Source organism: Alligator sinensis, unplaced genomic scaffold (assembly GCF_000455745.1).
Source record: "Alligator sinensis unplaced genomic scaffold, ASM45574v1 scaffold499_1, whole genome shotgun sequence".
Taxonomy (NCBI): domain Eukaryota; kingdom Metazoa; phylum Chordata; order Crocodylia; family Alligatoridae; genus Alligator; species Alligator sinensis.
The window spans coordinates 3,169,714-3,190,145 of NW_005841864.1; the positions used below are offsets into that span (position 1 = coordinate 3,169,714).

General features: G+C 43.3%; 1 protein-coding gene across 12 annotated transcripts in view; it reads right to left on the reverse strand.

The window, feature by feature from the left end:
- COL19A1 (collagen type XIX alpha 1 chain) overlaps positions 1-20,432 on the reverse strand; it is a 402,210-nt gene that overhangs the window by 222,933 nt on the left and 158,845 nt on the right. For 10 of the 12 annotated variants that reach the window (XM_025191070.1, XM_025191095.1, XM_025191083.1 and 7 more), the window contains exon 16: positions 12,714-12,797. The exons of the other annotated variants lie outside the window; for them this stretch is intronic. In XM_025191070.1, coding sequence (XP_025046855.1) covers positions 12,714-12,797 — 84 coding nt within the window. The remainder of the gene's footprint in view (positions 1-12,713; positions 12,798-20,432) is intronic. 12 annotated transcript variants of the gene reach the window in all.

A 20,432-nucleotide genomic window follows, 5' to 3' on the forward strand; every position in this document is an offset into this window, starting at 1 on the left:
CAACCTATTTTGAAAAGTTTTCCTTCAGCCATGTCTTAACCCTGAGCTCATCCCAAATCACTGCTGGGACTTCCCCTCATAAAGGTTAAGGGATATGACTCTCAAGGTGCAAGAGAGGAGCTCTTCCAGTGTAACGGGTATAAATACTTCCCTCCTCAGTTACATGGGTAGGTGAGCTGCTCCCCTAGGCAGCACACAATTAGCTTTTGTCTTAGGACATGGCTTCTTTGTCATCTTGACAATCTTAAAAAAGGATAGGGTGGGGAGAGGTTAAAGCTAATCCTTTTCTTTTCCTGTCTACAGGACAAAGCCAAGTGCTCCACACAGAGTCTATGGGGACCCCACTCTCACTGTACAATTTGGCTGAAATAGGGACAGATTATAAACCTAGCCCTGGTGCCACCTCACTTCTTCAGTCAAATCTGCTAGCTCTCAGAGAAGCATGTTGTATACTTTAAAGGATGCTGAAACTTGTTCTCAATCCATCAAGCTGGATGCTGTACTGCTCCAGCAGAGCAGGCTGCCCCTTCACATCCCCACTTTGTACTACAGAGAGACACAGTCTGTGTAGTCTGGGCCAACCAATCAGGGCTGCACTGTGTGTATGGTCATCTGTCGCCAGGCAGGCTGGGGAGCCTGTAAATGCTGAGACATGTTCAAAGGGAGCCCCTTGCTATTCAGCAGCTCAACATTCAAGTGGCTGTTCAGGGGTCTTTGGGTAAGTTTTTCTACCAGGAAAAAAACCTGGGAGAACTCTCCCATGTCATTTGAACATGTGTAATAAAATACATCAGATTTACCCAAAGAACCTTGTCTGCCTATGTCCTTAGATTAACATGGCTACAACCATACCTCTGATTGTAAGTATCTTCTGCATTTAGGCTAGGGACAGACATTCAATAAGCCTTAGCCTGAAGTGATTCAATCTTTGCAGGTTAGTCTAACCTGGCTAAGCTAAACTGGTTTGTAACCTCACAGACATCCCCTCTGGACTGAAAAATTCAGGCACATGCCTGCAGTGGTTTAAGCCAGAAGCCGGGAGCACTAGAGAAGACCTCCCTTCCCTTCCACAGAGCTTAGCTGAGGGGGTGTGTAGCCAGGCCCCAGCAGGATACACTGATGTTCCCGTCCCTGTCCCCCACTCCTGAGCAGCACAGCAGTGAATGGTGAGTTAGGGGTGATAAACATTTATCAACCCATTAAGAAAACAAAGCCTTTCTCCATTAGTTCAAGCTCTTCTTAAACAGCTCTTCCAAGGAAGGATACCACCAGCTACCTGTTGATGAGCACCAAAAAGCCTGTCTGCCTTTGTCGTCTCCCACAGCATGGACTGTAGCCAGCATATGGTCTGCTAGGTAATGCTGAGATGTGTATGGCAGAGGGGCAGGGGGAATAATCACTGTTTAGCAGGAAGAAGCCAGGCAGACACTTGCAGTCTCTGCCAGAGCTCCAGCGAGGGATCAGAGGGGAGAGACCAGCCCTGCTGTGGACCAGAGAACCCCGCTCAGCCCAGCAAGCATGCTGGGATGCTGGAGAAGTCTGGTTTATGTTAAACCAGCAAAGGGTCTGGGACAGACATTGCATAAACCAGTTTGACCAAAATCAGTTACAACTGATACTACATTCAACCAGGTTTATCTCAAACAGGTTTCAGTCATTTTCAAAGTGGTTTATGTGCACTGAACATCTGTTCTGTTACAGGTTTAAACCAGTTTCTGATCACTTAAACCAGTTTATTTGTAATGTCTGTCCCTAGCCATCAGGCTCCACAAGGACAAGTGCAAAGTCCTGCACTTCTGACTCAAGAAGTCTATGGGCCAACGAGAGGCAAAGTGCTGCTCGACCTGGTACTGACTACTGGGGATGACCTAGTCAGCGACCTAGTGATCGATGGGAAACTGGGTGACAGAGACCACGAGCTGATCATCTTCACCATCTGCCGAAAAGCTGGCAAGTCAGTCAGCAACACGGAAGTCCTTGGCTTCAGGAAAGCCGACTTTGACAAGCTCAGGAGGCTTGCCACCGAGGCCCTAAGGGACCATGACCCCAGGGAGAGGGGAGTTCAAGAAGAGTGGTTGCTCCTCAAGGGAGCGATCCTCAATGCACAAGCTAAGTCTATTCCATCTCGGAGGAAAGGCAGCAAGAGGGCACAGCAGCCCCTCTGGCTCTCCAGGGACCTAGCAGACCTCCTGAGGCTAAAAAGAAAGGCCTACAAAGGATAGAGGATGGGAGTCACCTCCAAAGAGGATTATTCTGCACTGGTTGAACCTCATGAGATTTCTTTTGGTCCAACCCTCCAATTTGTCTAGGTGCCTTAACCAGCCATTAAATGCCCTATGTGACCTTGGGACAGTCAATTTGTCTTTGCCCCAGTTCCCCATCTGCAAAAAGGAGTTGATCATACTTCCATTATGCCCTTCTTTATTCTCTTCAGATTATTACTCACCATCAGGGGAAACAGAATGAAGCATGAGCTCCCATCTCAGCTGGAGTTTGAGTACTACTGTAAAATAAATACCTAGATTGAGTGTGCTTTGGTGCAGAATATGACTTTGGACAGCATTTAACACACAGGATGCACATGCTTACTGCCGTGCAAATAAATAATAGGAAAACATTTCCGCAGGGGTGTGCACGGAGTAGATTGTGGCTCTGCCCCAGGCCCGAGCCCCATGCTTTTGCCACTCCACAATCCTAGGGTCTCCGTGGAGATCGGCTGGGACCCGACGTGAGCAGAGTGCATGGACAAGCAGACAGGATGGGGACACACAGGGAGTTTTCTTGAACTGCTGTGCCGTGGGGACAGGGTGAAGGGGGTGGGGTGCTGACCCACCTCACACCAGCTCAACAAAACTCCTTATACTGCCCACAAGGCCAAATAATTGCCTCCCCCTGAGATAGTCTCTTCCCCCTTTCTCTCATTTCCATAGACCCCAATGCTGCAAAAACTTTATCACATACTTAATTTACTGCATTCTGGGTATCTCCACTAATGCAGAGTCTATGCAGAACTTCCCTTATGTACGCTCAGTCCAGGGGGCATCTTTCACCATGCAAACTTCTCGCACACCTTTGGCCTTTAACAGCAACAAGAAAAGTCTACTAGAAGTATGAGCCCAAGCTCTCAACATTTCATAGACATTAGGGCTGGAAGGGACCTTGGAAGATCATCGAGTCCAGCCCCCCGCCCAAAGGGCAGGAAGTCAGCTGGGGTCATAGGATCCCAGCAAGATAAGCATCCAGTTTCATCTTGAAGGTGTTCAATGAAGGCGCTTGAACCACCTCCGGTGGCAGGCTGTTCCAGACCTTGGGGGCTCGGACAGTAAAGAAATTCTTCCTTATGTCCAGCCTGAAACGGTCTTGTAGTAGTTTGTGACCATTCGACCTCGTCATCCCTTGGGGCGCTCTGGTGAACAAACGTTCCCCCAGATGCTGGTGGTCACCCCTGATAAACTTATAGGTGGCCATCAGATCACCCCTGAGCCTGCGCTTTTTCAGGCTAAAGAGTCCCAGGGCTCTCAGCCTGTCATCGTAGGGTCTGCTTCCCTGACCTCTGATCATGCACGCGGCTCTTCTCTGGACTCTTTCAAGCTTCTCCAGAGAAGAGCCACGCGCATGATCTAGGGTCAGGGAAACAGACCCTACCATGACAGGCTGAGAGCCCTGGGGCTCTTTAGCCTGAAAAAGCGCAGGCTCAGGGGTGATCTGATGGCCACCTATAAGTTTATCAGGGGTGACCACCAGTATCTGGGGGAACGTTTGTTCACCAGAGCGCCCCAAGGGATGACGACTAGGTCGAACGGTCATAAACTACTACAAGACCGTTTCAGGCTGGACATAAGGAAGAATTTCTTCACTGTCCGAGCCCCCAAGGTCTGGAACAGCCTGCCACCAGAGGTGGTTCAAGTGCCTACATTGAACACCTTCAAGATGAAACTGGATGCTTATCTTGCTGGGATCCTATGACCTCAGCTGACTTCCTGCCCTTTGGGCAGGGGGCTGGACTCGATGATCTTCCGAGGTCCCTTCCAGCCCTAATGTCTATGAAATCTATGTAATGTCTATGAAATTTAGGACAGAGCAATCCCATGTACTGGTACAAGCTGGGGAGCAGCAGGCTAAGCAGCAGCTCTGTAGAAAAGACCTGGGGGTTGCAGTAGACAATTAGCTGGATATGATTCAACAGTGTGCCCTTGTTGCAAAGAAAGCTAACAGCATACTGCTTTAATAGGAGCATTGCCAGCACATCGAGGGAAATGCTTCTTCCCCCCTCTTTGGCACTAGTGAGGCCACATCTGGAGTTCTGAGTCCAGTTTTGGGCTCCCACTACAGAAATGATGTGAACAAATTGGAGTCTGGTTTATGTCAAACCAGCAAATGGTGTGGGACAGATGTTGCATAAACCAGTTTGACCCAAATCAGTTAAATCTGACACTACATTCAACCAGGTTTATCTCAAACTGGTTTCAGTCATTTTCAAACTGGTTTATGTGCACTGAACATTTGTTCTGTTACAGGTTTAAACCCCTTTCTGATCATTTAAACTGGTTTATATGTAATGTTTGTCCCTAGCCTTAAAGATCCCACTGAAGTAAATTGGAAATTCCATGTGCAGGATCTGCTCCTACATCTGGCATGATAATGCACTTTATGAAGTTAATCGTGTTTTGCCATTGATTTCAGATAAAGAAAGTTCCATATACATTCTTGGTTACTCTGCTACCAACCTGTTAACTTGAATGGAAATCAAATCATCAGTTAGTCTTAAATAGTGCACATTTCAGACTATATCAAAATATGGCCTCCTGCATTTTTATGACAATATTTTATGGAAGAATATAATGTATTTTGTGGAAATCTATTTTCTAATGGGTGTGGTAATATCTACACTTTATTCTGGTAATACAGCTTGAAATCTATCTTAATTTTCTTTCAGCAGAGGCAGCCATTTCAGTGAGAAATTAAGAGAGCCATTTCATAAAAGTTCAAATTTTATGAACTCAGCACTTTAATAGACAAGGGTTTATTTTCTAAGTGAGAAAATGCATAATTTAAACTGCTGAGAAAGAATAATTTAAAATGCTCCTTTACTTTCAAGTGTGCTAGTAATAGAAAAGAACAGGGTACTATTCTCATATCATTCTTCTAATGAAAGATATATAAATCATTTTCATGTCAATTGATCAGACTGCAGGTTTTTACAAAACATAAATCTTCTTTGAGGCCAAAACATAAATCTTCATTCAGTCCCCAAACATCAGCTTTCCTGCATTATTGCATAGAAGCGATAAAAGTAGCTTCAAACTTCAGACAGACACATCTTTTACCTTGGCAGGATCTTCCCGCACATTTACATAAGATTTTTAAAAAGGGGAGTATTTCCACCATCCATTGTTAAGGCTATGGATTATGTAACAGTGACATAAAATATGGTCTAATGAAAATATAAAATAATTTCCCAGCTACAGATTGTTTTATTATTCAGTATGAGCTGACATGCATTTCTTCTGTTGGATATATTTTTAATTTTTAAAAGGTAGGATGATGGCAACTAAGTTATTTATTAATTAGATTTTCCTTTGTAAGGTCCAAACCTACAATCCCTTATTTACAAAAGGGAAATCCTGTTTCTCACTGTGATGCATAAGAGGGCAACTTGCAGGAGATATGCAATATCTGCAGAATAAGCCCCTTAATTGTGAAAATGGGAGTATTATATAGAAAAGCTACCTACAACAATATTAAAAACTTAGGGGTAGAGTTTTCTTTCAGTAAAATAGCAAAGTAACTGAAAATCTTATGTTAAATGAATCTCTGATTATAAATACCCTTTGTGGCAGAAAATAAATTACAGTTTTTCTTTTAATTATGTTATCTGTTTTATTAAAGCTGCATAGTCTACAGCTGTTGTGTCACTTGTTTACTGACTGACTACCTGAAAGTGACCACAGAACTTGTCTAGGCCTGAATTTGCAACTTCCTCCTAATGACTAGCTGTGTGCATGAACTTCCTCTGAGCTTGATTTTACCAGGCCCCACAGTCTAAAGAGCCAGCATTCCAAATATCTGTTTAGTAAGCAAGTCTTAAGTACTTCTGCTTGTGACCGACTTAACTCTTGGCTTCTGTGTAAACACTTGGTGCCATCTGGGTGAGTATTTTATAACTCCCAAAAGGGATAGGTCCACAGGAACGTAGAGATGGACACTCATTTTCCTGGGGAACTAAAAGCAGCAGATCAAGTGTCAAGAGAAATAGTTTTCGTATACTTTACAACAGAGACTGCAGTACTACCTTCCTTGACCTGTCACTCTTCTGACACAACATGCACAGACTTAAGCTGTGGATGCCAGAGAGGAAGAGAGGAGCTTAGCCAAGTGTCTTATTTCAGAGAACAGTTCCTATCTTCTTAAGAAATCTTCTGCATTTTGACAAAACTGTACAATAGAACACTATAATCCCTGCTGTTTATTCACTGGAGAGTCCTTAATAAGTCCTATTTATTACAGGACTTAAAAAATTAAGACTTGACAACAAAAATATATATTCATGTATACACTGGCTTCCATAAATATCATAGGGGAGAATATAATTAAAGTGAGAAAGATCAAACTACATTTCTTACAATATTATATATAAAAAGTGCAAAATATTATTACTTATGTAGTATTTATAGAAATGTAAAACCACAGACATGAACAGCAACATAAGCAATGTATGAATGTCAAACAAGTCTTTGGATTCCTCATGTTAGAGCATTACTGTAATTAAGTACTTAATATAAAGGGCATTTCATGAGCATATATATGTGAAACTGGCTGCATGGAAATATATATCATCTTAAAAGATCTTCTTTATTAAAAGTGTTTAAATATCCACCTACATGACAAATATAGTGATAAAAGCCACTTGAGCTTACTATGTAAATAATGCATGATTCAAATTAATATACTGGTACATAAACACTATAAGAAACTTTCCATAAACAAATCCCCGGTGACTACTAATTTCAACAGTTTGACACAGAGGCTTTTGAATATTTATGTTTTTCCTTTTCACTTGAGCTTACTTTATAGTCCTAATTCTGTTTCCCCCCTAAACATATAACTACAGTGACATTCCATTTAAAAACTAACAAAATATTTATGCTCACATACCTTTACATATCTCAAAGAAACACATGAGCTACATGGCCAAGTCCAAACCCAGTTAACGTAAGTGGGCTATGATCAGGACAATATTTAAAAGAGTGGCACATACATTTACTTCTGAATTTATTGCTACTGGTGTGGTAGAATGGTAAAAGTTTTGTGGATATTTTGTGAAAGGTTATCAAACTTTTTCTGGAGAGAGAGAGTTAGCTGTGTTCGTCTGAAGTCAGGCAGGGGAGCGTGGCATCTTAGGCAAAGTACAGAAAGTCAAAAAGCCCAAGGCTGAGTCAATTCAATCTTCACAGGTCAATCTAAGATGTGTAGAGTGAAGCAATAAGCAAGTGAGTAGACATTCACTTTTGATTCCAGAAATGCAGCCACATGCTTGAAGTGGCCCAGACTGGAAGCCAGTGGGTATTTGAGCATGCCTCCCTGCTTGGCTGGAGCAGACAGCTTGGGCCAAGGCTAGCATGCCCACCCTGAGAGGAGGGTTTGTAGGGGATGGGCAAAGCATCCTGGGATGCCGGGGGACTGTGAGTTAACTCAAATCTGGCGGGGATTTGGGACAGAAGTTCAATAAACCAATTTAACCTAAATCAGTTAAGTCTGATACTACATCCATCCAAGTTTTCCTTAAACCAGTTTCAGCCATTTTGAAAGTGGTTTAAGTGCACTAAACTTCTGTTGTGCTACAGATTTGAACTGATTTCTGATCACTTATACCAGTTTACGTACAATTTCTGTCCCCAGCCTTAAAGATTAACTGGTTCACAGAAGCACGACCTTTTGTAGGCAACAGCCAACTCTGAGACTGTGCATCTACCCAAGTAGATTACTACACAAGAAAGTGCATGTATCTCTGAACCAGTTTGGCTAGGTAAAGACATTCAAAAACCTGAGGCAGAATCAATCTAAGTTACGTGGCTTTCTGTAAGTGGTGTAGTTTAGATCGGTCATGAACAGAACACGCTTTCTCCCTTTGGTGGTGGAGAAAGGGGAGAGGTAAAGCTTAAACTGGGTTCTGCCATTTTTAAATCAGTCTTGTGTGGGCCGGGAGCGACCCGAGCCCTTTTCGCGCTGCACGCGGGCTGTGGCCAGCAGCCTGGGCACGCCAGGGCGGAGAGGGAAGGCCTTCGAGCTGGAATTAGGCACGGACGCATAGCGGTAGTTTAAAAGATTGTTTACTTACACCGAGATGGCAGTGGTGTAGGCTGGAAAACTTGCTTAAGTTGCGGTTACAGACGGACAACACAGACGGTCTCGTGGAGGTTGCTAGGCTCCACGGTGCAGAGCTCCGGATGCTCTGGGTGAACGAGCCACCAAAATAGGAATCGTAAATACGTCTTATAAAAGTTGCGTTCGAAGACGGGAAGAGGTGGGCGGTGGATCAAGCCGCCACGCTCCTCTGGATCTCACACAGGGTTTCTATTACCCTGCCATGTACCCAGAGTCCCCACGAGATGGATGTGGAGTCCTCTTCAGCTTGGGCGGAAACTGCTCAAGCCTCTTATACGGCTAACAAGCCAATCGTTAGCCGCCACGTGTGAATAATTTAGCACTAGCCAATCACGGGGAACAAATTTGCATACCGGTGGCGGGAACTCTTTTGCACTGTGCATTCCTCTTGCAACTCGAGCAATGCACCCTGCAAAAGAAGCTGCAGAAAAGGCGGGAAACTGGTCCCTGCACCGGGGTTTCCTCTGCTACAGGAAACACTCCCGTGCAATGCTCTGCAACTTGACGGGGATAATTCTGGTGCCAAAGCACACACACACAATCATGCCTTTTGGGTCATGACAAGTCTGTGTGCTGAACTTCTGTTCTGTTATGGGTACAGACTGATTTTCAATCACTTATACTGGTAAAAATGTAATGTCTGTACCTGGCCTTAGTTTTTAAGGCGCCATACTCCCTGCCTTCTTCCAGTTTTGTTCTAATAACTGGACAGACTCTTCAGGTCATTATGAATTCTCAGAGAAATGCATATATTGATTTATGTAAATAATTTTTAAACAAATCAAAATATTTTGTATAATTTTAAAAGTAGTAGTATTTCTCTTGTTTTGTAGTTTGAAGTGGGTTTCAATTACCTAGGTAGTTACAGACTACTGTTGTTCATGTATTTTGGCACATATGCTAACTTCCATCATGCGTTATTTCCTAGACACACTATAGTAGTTATACAGTTAAGCATTTCTGAGGAAAAAGAAAGCTTTTTTATCTTCAAAAACAAAGGGTTCAATTCTTGTTGTATTCTGATCCTCTTGGGGTGTGCCTACACTGCTTCTGAGCTATGGCTGCAAGTACCACTGTGAAGAATCCCCCAGTCAATTGCTCATGCTCTGAATAAACTAGATCCTGGAAATCAGGAAATGCAGCTCCTTGGAACAGCCAATAGCACTTGCCAATAGTAGGCACACCAAAACAGTGTAAGAGTGGTCCTAGGTACATGCTCATAGCTGCTTTATAGACACCACCTTATCTCATTTCTGAGCTTTAGTGCATATGGAGCTGAAGTGAATAAATAGAGCATGCTCCTTAATGGCCTCTGCTACAGTTAGCACAGATGCAACGTAGACAAGTCCCTAGAGTTCATGATGGCAGCTTATTCCAATTAACTGCACTTGTGAATGGTCGCCAAGATCATTTAGACTAGTGAAAGATCAGAATAAGGCAACAGGACTCTGGCACGCCACTGTGACCTGCCCCAATCAGCATGCCCTTTACACTGAGGTGGAGGCTGGTTTACACAAGCCCTGACCAGAACAAGCCCTATTTTCAAGTACAGCCAAAACATAGCCCTTTTGTACCACCTGAATAGTACAAATACCAAATCTACACCAGAATGTCTGTTTTGTAGGACTTAGCTTGCAAAATATCGGGGTTTTTTCACTTATATTACCCAAAGTACTCCAGATAATTATTTATTTTGTATTTTCAGAGCATAAACATAACAAAATAAATAATTTTCTTACTAAGAAAAAATAAAAATGACCCCATATATAGGACAAATTCTTGTCTACTATCAATCCAAAATATTATCTTGGGCAAGGTTTTAAAATTCAATTTATTATAAGGTATATAATTGAAACACTGACAATACAGCCTTTGTCATAGACTAATCTTTATTGCTATGGTAAGGCCTATTTAAGTGGCATGGGAACCTCTAGTGTTATCTGCCTTTTTTTCCTTATCTATGGCAGAATGACCCAGCATTCTTACGAGCTTATGTAATATAGAAGTCATGGCTACATAAAAATAGCACAAAATGCAGCCAACTTCAGATATTGCATTGGATTTTCCCCTAATCACTGTCCCTAACCTCATTAATCTTTTTTTTAGTACTTGCCACAAGAAACCTATGACTATTTCCTGCTGGCCATCTATTCCAGCAGTGTTGTAATCAGTCTTCAAAGTGCTATAGTAATTTGACTTCACCCTTACCTTTTCCCTCAGTTAATAACTCGATGAAAATTTTTCAGTATGCCTCTGTTACACTTCTCTAAAGCCTTCATTAGTTTCTGCAGAATTTAAGTTTTAACTTAAAAAGTGGGGAGGACAACATAACATGCATATATTAATGCAATATTGTCTTGCTATACCTGAATCCACTGCAACTTTTTACTGCACCTTCCATCAAAAAAACTGCAGATTTTTAGAGGTTGTTTTTTATAAATATAAATGATTTATGTCACCAAGACGTTAAATGAAAGTTGTACAAAAATAGCTGGTGATATTGGCTGCCAACCTTGAGGCATCCTGACTTTTGAACATCAACAATTACAGCTTACGTCAATGGAGGCTGTAGGTGCTCATCACCTCTAAAATCAGGATTAAGACACCTTTTTTTACTAGCTTAGTAAAAAATGGGACTAAGTTTATGGTCTCATTTTAGGAAAAAATAATTTTTCTAAAGGACCTTATTGTTGCTATGAAACACACAGTATATACACCTTCATTTTCATCCCTGTGCCTTTTCCTTAAACATATTCTCTCTGTTTCCAATCCAATGGTCTCTCTATTTCCAATCCAGCTTTAAAATATGTGAATTTATTTCAATCATGAACTGACTGAAAGAACATTAAGTCTGAAGTTGAAGAATCAGTTCGGAGATGAAAGGGTATGTTAAGACATTTACTGGATTAAAAGACCTGTAACACTTTCAGGAATAAAAAGACACTGGTAAAAAAATTATTTTCTAAGCTTATGTTCCTTGCTTTGCATGGTCTCTGGATTGGTTTATGTAGAGACTAGAGTATTTACAACTAGGTGGAACATTAGGGAATCATGCAAGCAACCATAGGTCTGAGGAGATCTTGGACAGTTATTCCAAGGTGACTGGATCCTAGGATTTCAGCAAGCCTCCATCCCCGATTCCAAAGAATTAAGTCAGACAAAAAGCCTGAACATTAAAATAGGCCCATCAGACAAAAACAAGTGATCAGACTCAGTCCAAATTTAATTGGATTAGGTATATGTAGGACATAGAGATTCAGTCCATTTGCACCTGATCAGTGACAACACAGGGGGTATAGGGTGAGGCAGTAACAGAAGAAAAAAATGCCTGTTCTGTATCAGAATATTCACAAAGGAAGAGAATTTTCAAAGAATTCAGAAGTTCATTTTAGATAAATTTATAAAAATTCCATAAAAAACTTGCAATATCTGGCGCATGTGCCAGAAGTCATCACACAACGTTACTGAGGTAATTTCTGTGCCTCCTTCATTGGCAGGTTTACTGAATATACAGTATCAAATGCATTTCAAGCACTTGAATTTTAAATCACTGGGTCAGACTTTGGGCAAAACTATGACATTGAGACACTGAAGATCAAAAATATGAAAAATTCTGTACGAGTTTAGAAAAAGTTTATCTATCATGCAAGATAGCAGTGAACATGAGCTGTTGCTCATCTAAACAGTCTTGAAATACTGGGAGAAATTACACAAGGTTGCATTTGTTGTCACATCTGGAGTCAGTGTTGGAAAATAGTCACCTGTTTCTCCAGTATATATTGTTTAATGGAAGATTCAGTAATAAGAACATTATCATTCATGATTTATTAATGAATGGAGACCCTGATAATTACATGTATACTAAGACCTGCAGGGCCCTAATCAGCTTCGAGATCTTCAGCCACGTATTTAGTTTGGCACAAAGGGAGACCTTCTGAATGGTGCTGGATGCATCCACATCTTCAAGAGAGCTGTAGGTCTCCTATTTCAAAATCAGATCTGACAGACTATACACATCTAGTATGAGAATATAAAGAATGGAATGGAGGTAAAATTGGTTTTGGTGTAACCTTTGCAACAATGTTACAACATAGATGCCTACTTGATCTGACTGAAATTCTCATTACTGAGGTGTTATAGATGATGAGAATTAAATGACCCTGAACAATCACTGTCAGCATGTATGACAGTCCTTTTGGATTAATTTAAGATGACATGGATGCCATGAATACTGTAGCATTATCTCAGATGGCAGCTGACTCAATGAAAATAGCTGTCCATACTATCGGTCTTTAACTAAGATTAAGTGTGTGAGATATAGAGTATACCTTTATCTTATTTTCCATCATGCTATTTGCATTAGCCTGAGCAGAGGAACTGGCAGTGGTGAACAGGTTTACTTCATCAGCCTCCTAGGTACAGAAAATCATGGACTCAATATAGGCATTGGATTTATGACACACTACAACCTGCTGGACATCTGACTCCCCAGGTACCTCTTCACTTTGACCTGTGCTGCTACATTCCCCTTCCCCTCTACCGCAGCCTCTCTCTCTCACCCGATGCCTCGATTTCCACTTTCACTGACTGGCTTTCTTGTCTGCATTGCACACTAGCCTCTGGATACTTTACTATTCCTTCCATCCAGGAATAGCACACACCAACTGCAGGTGTTTCTTCAGCCTGACAAAGGTTTTTTCAACTCGAAAGCTGGCATCCCAGGCAGCTAAACTGAGCTCACCTGGAACCTCACAACTCCGCTGCAACCAGCAAGTCTCAGGCTTGTCAAAGACGTGATGGATCTGGGCTTTCCCCAGCCAAGACTGTGTGCATGCGTGTGGTGGCTGGGTGGAGGTTATGGCATCTCCTACCCACCTTTCACCACGGGATCCTTGATCCTGGCATTTCCTGTGGCTGCCGTGCTGCCAGCAGTCCCCCCAGGCCTCCAGACCCTGGCAGAGGGCAGTTTTAGTGGTCATGCTCAGGACCTGGGGCCTCCTCCTTCCCCATAGCCCCAGCCCGTATTTCCAAATTTGTCCTGGCATGGAAGCTCAACAGGGACAAGTTTTTCCCCTGCTGGCTGGTGTTACAGTGAGTGCCACCTCCTGCTCAGACAGCAGGGCATTAACTAGTTTAAAAAAATAAAATGGAAATAGGTGTGGATGGATTGAGGAGGATAGCACTCACTCCATCTGCAGGTGGACCTTGGAGGACCCCAGCAGCGGGACGTTCACCTTGAGGAACACCAGCTGCTCCACCAAACCAGGATCCAAGGAGGTGCGTTGGGGTGTCACAACATCCCCAGCAATCCTGAATACCCTCTCGCTCAGAACACTAGTCGGTGGACAGGGCAGGTGTTCCCAGGCAACCGTGGCCAGATCGTGCCACATCTGGCTGCAGGTTGCCCAATACACCAAGGGGTCACAGTCCAGTGGCTCCATGTCCTCAGCGAGATAGGTAGCCACTGAAGCCTTGGTGCTACCTGCCCAAGGCTGGAGTCTGGCGCATCTGACCCCACCATTGAAGCCGTGCCCTTGGCCCACACTGGCAGCAGCTGGCATGGAGGAATCTGGTTGGTGCTGGGAGTGCTGTCACAGGAAAGTGGATCCCTCTCTTCCACGTCCCCTCACCTCTGCCCTTCTGCCTCCCTGACTCTGTTAACCAGCACCTTGGTCCAGTGATGGAGGGTTTTGGTGCTGCCAGTGCACATGCTCCCCTTCACCCTCAGGTCACACATGCCCCGCAGCACATGGAACATACTGGACCGCAATGGATCCAACTGTTTTCTGATGCCCTCCTTCACCTGCCTCACCAGTACCTCCATGGCTGGTGACAGTGGCTTGCCCCAGCCAGGAACACTGATCCCCTGGAACTTCTCCATTTGGTTCTCAAGTTCCCTCACTACAGGGATCACCTGGTTAAGGAGGGCACTGCCAGTGCTAAGAGTCTCAGTAGCCTCAAGGAAGGGCTTGAGGACCACCAAGATCTGGGAGGTGGTATCCCACTCCGCTTTGTTAAGTGGGCCACTGATCCCAATCTCCCTGAGGTGGTGCAAGTGCAGGGACAGGTACTGCTCCCACCTCCTTGCTCCCACTGGCAGCACAAAACTCATGGCTACTAGGAAAGAGGATGCATCTATGTTGGGGGGGGAGGGGGGGACTTGCAACTCTAGCTCTTCCCCTCACCCTCTAGCCCCTCTCACTTCCTTGCCAGAAGACCTGGCACCTGCCTTTCCAGAAAGTTTCATATAAATCTTTCCTGTGCTAGAAAATGTGTCTCGGTGGGTGTGTAACTAACTAATAATATCTCTTCTTATTTTTCTCTGATGTATGACTGTCTGACTTCTTCTGTGTTGTGTGTTTAATAATCTCCATCTGCCTTCTTCTTCTGTGTTGTGTTTAATAATATCTACCTTACTACTTCTTCTATGAAGAATGCGTGTGAGTATGTGTAGTGTATGTGCTTTCCGGCACAGTGATGGATCACACTGCCAGGGAAAACAAAGCTTTCTTTTTTAAAAGTGTGTGGGGGGTGAGGGGGGGAAACAAGAACAAATATACACTGAAAGAAATGGATTGGATAGGGATAAGTAGAGGGACTCTAGTTAGTACACTGTATCCAATCCTTTCCAAGAACACAAACTAGCAGGAGACTGACTAGGTAGGAAGCCAAGCCAGTCATTTCAGATGCTGTTGCTCAGGCAGAAACAGCTCACAAAAGGGACAGAAAGGCTGCAGACAGAGGCTTGTATGCTGTTTCTATGTCCTGTATGGGGGGGGAACTAAAGAAAAGATTCCAGCCACTGGCCAGCTAGAGATGTCAGTCTCCCCCGCCACCCTTCTCAGTTTCTGTTCCCCTTAAAGCATGCCTTCCGAATTGATTCGGAGGGCTTTTTTTCCCCTCCTGATTTGATTCAGATTTGGTGATTTGGCCTCTGAATCAGGCTGAATCTTCTTCAAATCAAATCATGGACCCAAGCTTTGCATGCCCCTAGTCCCTACCCAAAAAAGTGTCTTCATTATACATATTTTGTATTTTATTTTTTAAACAACATCTTGGATTCAGATGGAATGTTCAACCTCTATGAAGCAAAAGCTATTTCAGAAGAATTTTGATCAGTATCACTCAATGAAGTTTTGTAGGTGATTAGGGAAATTCAAGCTATCCTGCTATCACATGCAAGCTGAATTCTTTTTTTCATCTGGTTGACAAAATTAAGCAGGAACATACCTGAATTATTAATGGAGGATTGTAGGGCATTGAGTACCCCTCCTCTGACAGAAGCAGTGTAATTCATGAAATCTGTTCTTGATTCTGGGAAGTGTACTAATTATCAACTGGAATCAATTCCTCTTTTTTAGAAGCAATTTACAGGGAATGTGGTAAGAGAGCAACTTTAGCAACTAAAACAATGCCAGCATATGCAGTGGAGTTTTCCCTTGACACATGAGAGACATTCTCATTTGGAGATCTGTAGCTTCTGTTTTGAACCTCATTCTGATATGAGAGTTAGAAATCATGGTCACCATATAGTGTATAGATTTAAGGAGTCTCCATTACATGCCCCTGGTTGAGTAACCCACCTGTTAGACAGACCCTTCTACACCAGACCTGAATGTGTTGACTGGGCAGAGACTAACCCAGAATTAAAACTATTTTGCACTGCTCCAAAAAGTCCTTGTGTAACTTAATTACATTGGGTATGACAATTCAGGTACACAGTCATCACCTTCTGAAAGTAAAAGCCCCCTTGCATTACTGTAGAATTATTATTAATAATAGCATAGTATTACTGCAGCATTATGATAATCACAGATGTGGTAGGTGCTTCACAAAAGATACTTAGGTGGTGTTCCTTGTGTTAGGTCATCTACACCACTTTCCTATTCATTCCAGGTGCAAATTAAGCTGCTGATTTTAATCTATGAACTCCTGAATAGTTAAGTGACCGTGATTACTTCAAGGAACTTTCCCCTGTGATGCTTCAGTAACTGAAATCAACTGAGGCACTTGAGTCACAGTCTCCTGGTTAAAATGGGGAATAAGTACTTGTGAAGGAGTAAGAAAGAGTAAACAAAAGCCCTGAGGTACCTTATGTGCTGGGCAGGGGAAGTCAGGAGAAGAAAAGCAGCCAGCAGCGATAGACAGGGAAAGTGAAAGAAAGCAACATTTACAGTGTGGATGGCCAGCGGGACTGCAGCTGGAGACTGGAAGGGAAGAGAAGCAATCACCACACTTCCAGAGCAGCATCTCGCTCTGGATTGGAGGAGGGAAGCTGCTCAGAGGTATTTCTGGCCCCAGAGAGGGGCAGCAGGGGATCGATTCCCTGCAAGCCACAGAGAGAGGAGAGGCTGAGCCTCCCATTCCCCTCACCCTCTAGCCCCTCTCACTTCCTTGCCAGAAGACCTGGCACCTGCCTTTCCAGAAAGTTTCATATAAATCTTTCCTGTGCTAGAAAATGTGTCTCGGTGGGTGTGTAACTAACTAATAATATCTCTTCTTATTTTTCTCTGATGTATGACTGTCTGACTTCTTCTGTGTTGTGTGTTTAATAATCTCCATCTGCCTTCTTCTTCTGTGTTGTGTTTAATAATATCTACCTTACTACTTCTTCTATGAAGAATGCGTGTGAGTATGTGTAGTGTATGTGCTTTCCGGCACAGTGATGGATCACACTGCCAGGGAAAACAAAGCTTTCTTTTTTAAAAGTGTGTGGGGGGTGAGGGGGGGAAACAAGAACAAATATACACTGAAAGAAATGGATTGGATAGGGATAAGTAGAGGGACTCTAGTTAGTACACTGTATCCAATCCTTTCCAAGAACACAAACTAGCAGGAGACTGACTAGGTAGGAAGCCAAGCCAGTCATTTCAGATGCTGTTGCTCAGGCAGAAACAGCTCACAAAAGGGACAGAAAGGCTGCAGACAGAGGCTTTTTTTGTGTTTTTTCCCCTGCAGAGCACTGTGGATTGGAGTGGGACTCAAGGAAAGATTACAGCCACTGGCCAGCTAGAGATGTCAGTCTCCCCCGCCACCCTTCTCAGTTTCTGTTCCCCTTAAAGCATGCCTTCCGAATTGATTCGGAGGGCTTTTTTTCCCCTCCTGATTTGATTCAGATTTGGTGATTTGGCCTCTGAATCAGGCTGAATCTTCTTCAAATCAAATCATGGACCCAAGCTTTGCATGCCCCTAGTCCCTACCCAAAAAAGTGTCTTCATTATACATATTTTGTATTTTATTTTTTAAACAACATCTTGGATTCAGATGGAATGTTCAACCTCTATGAAGCAAAAGCTATTTCAGAAGAATTTTGATCAGTATCACTCAATGAAGTTTTGTAGGTGATTAGGGAAATTCAAGCTATCCTGCTATCACATGCAAGCTGAATTCTTTTTTTCATCTGGTTGACAAAATTAAGCAGGAACATACCTGAATTATTAATGGAGGATTGTAGGGCATTGAGTACCCCTCCTCTGACAGAAGCAGTGTAATTCATGAAATCTGTTCTTGATTCTGGGAAGTGTACTAATTATCAACTGGAATCAATTCCTCTTTTTTAGAAGCAATTTACAGGGAATGTGGTAAGAGAGCAACTTTAGCAACTAAAACAATGCCAGCATATGCAGTGGAGTTTTCCCTTGACACATGAGAGACATTCTCATTTGGAGATCTGTAGCTTCTGTTTTGAACCTCATTCTGATATGAGAGTTAGAAATCATGGTCACCATATAGTGTATAGATTTAAGGAGTCTCCATTACATGCCCCTGGTTGAGTAACCCACCTGTTAGACAGACCCTTCTACACCAGACCTGAATGTGTTGACTGGGCAGAGACTAACCCAGAATTAAAACTATTTTGCACTGCTCCAAAAAGTCCTTGTGTAACTTAATTACATTGGGTATGACAATTCAGGTACACAGTCATCACCTTCTGAAAGTAAAAGCCCCCTTGCATTACTGTAGAATTATTATTAATAATAGCATAGTATTACTGCAGCATTATGATAATCACAGATGTGGTAGGTGCTTCACAAAAGATACTTAGGTGGTGTTCCTTGTGTTAGGTCATCTACACCACTTTCCTATTCATTCCAGGTGCAAATTAAGCTGCTGATTTTAATCTATGAACTCCTGAATAGTTAAGTGACCGTGATTACTTCAAGGAACTTTCCCCTGTGATGCTTCAGTAACTGAAATCAACTGAGGCACTTGAGTCACAGTCTCCTGGTTAAAATGGGGAATAAGTACTTGTGAAGGAGTAAGAAAGAGTAAACAAAAGCCCTGAGGTACCTTATGTGCTGGGCAGGGGAAGTCAGGAGAAGAAAAGCAGCCAGCAGCGATAGACAGGGAAAGTGAAAGAAAGCAACATTTACAGTGTGGATGGCCAGCGGGACTGCAGCTGGAGACTGGAAGGGAAGAGAAGCAATCACCACACTTCCAGAGCAGCATCTCGCTCTGGATTGGAGGAGGGAAGCTGCTCAGAGGTATTTCTGGCCCCAGAGAGGGGCAGCAGGGGATCGATTCCCTGCAAGCCACAGAGAGAGGAGAGGCTGAGCATCCCAGCAGGCAAGTGTTGCGAACCCTGCTGGAGAAATGCTGTGGGTGTGACCCAGAGAAGGAGGCAGGTGGAGGTCTGCCCACACAAGGCTTTTGATAATCCCTGGAGTGGAGTGACAGCTGAGAATCTGGGAGAGAGGCCAGAAGAATTGCTGTTTTCAGGTTAGAGCCTCGCTGCACGTGGGAGAGATCCCATTGGGACTGTGAATGCTCACGAGTAAACCGGGGCAGGCCTGTGCAGAGCAGAGACTGGATTAACTATTTTTTTTTCTGTTGTGATTTGGATATGAGAGCCTGACCCCAGGTGAAGGGGACATGGACTGAGTCTGACAAAGAGACTGAGAGCAGTCAGGTTTTGCTTTCTTTTGGATATTTGCGTGCAGGCCAAGGCCAGCCCCTAGAAGGGTGCATGCCTAACTAAAGCCAATGGTTACCCTGGTGCTTGAGGGCAGAACAGTAGACCAACAGGCAGCATTAAGATCTGGCTTCAGAGAACTATGAGTGCCATCTGTAGAGGCTAGGGTAGGGGAAAGGGGAGGGTTGGAGCCCCACAGAAGAAAACAGGGATTGAGACCTGGTAGAATCACCTTGGGCATTGCCTCCTAGCAATATAATATCATCAAAGTCATGGCAGGTAAGAAACATAAAACCAGCTTCCTGGCAGACCAGGTGATCCAAAGCTGAGCTCCACCCTGTCACTGCCTGTAGGAAAATGAGCTCAGGGCAGTGGCAGCAAGCCCTACAACACCTATATTCATGATAATACTAGAGAGAGAATTTTCAATGAAGCATATAATTAACTTTCCTTCTTTTGCCTGTTAGATAGCACAGTGATGGGACAGGATAGGATAATGATACAAGAGAAAATGAAGTTCTTTACTAGTCTCACAAATTTTCATAGATTTATTATCCACATACATAGTCTCAACAGTGGTGGTCTCTCCCAGCCTCCGCTTCACCTGGAGACCTTTTTTTGCCCCTCCTTGTGCTTCAGAGTAGGGGATAAAGGACAGTAAGCACTTCCTTACACTTTAAAAATGTTTCAGGGCAGTTGATTCAGGCATATCAAGCACTCCTTTCAGCCTCAGAGTCCAATATTGGTCTTTACTCCAAGAACAGGAAGAGGATGGAATTTAAAAGTGTATATGGACAATACCTCTTGAAGAACTCCAGATACTGTAATTAACATAATTTTCTACTTTGACTAACTATCCACATACACATTTGGACCAGTAGGTGATTCCAAAGCCTTTCAAAAATGAATGTGGATCTCACCATCTTCTGAAGGGAGCAGCAATTGTAGGATTACCCTGCCAACTGCATCAAGTCTTCAGGTTTTCACAATGGAGTAATGTTCTGAAAAGGTATGGATGGAGCACCAGGCGGCTACCCTAAAGATATCATGCATGAGAATATTACATAGGGCTACTACAGAAGTAGCCTGAACTCTGGTGGAATGTACCTTTATCACAGAGGCTGGATCCCCCTTA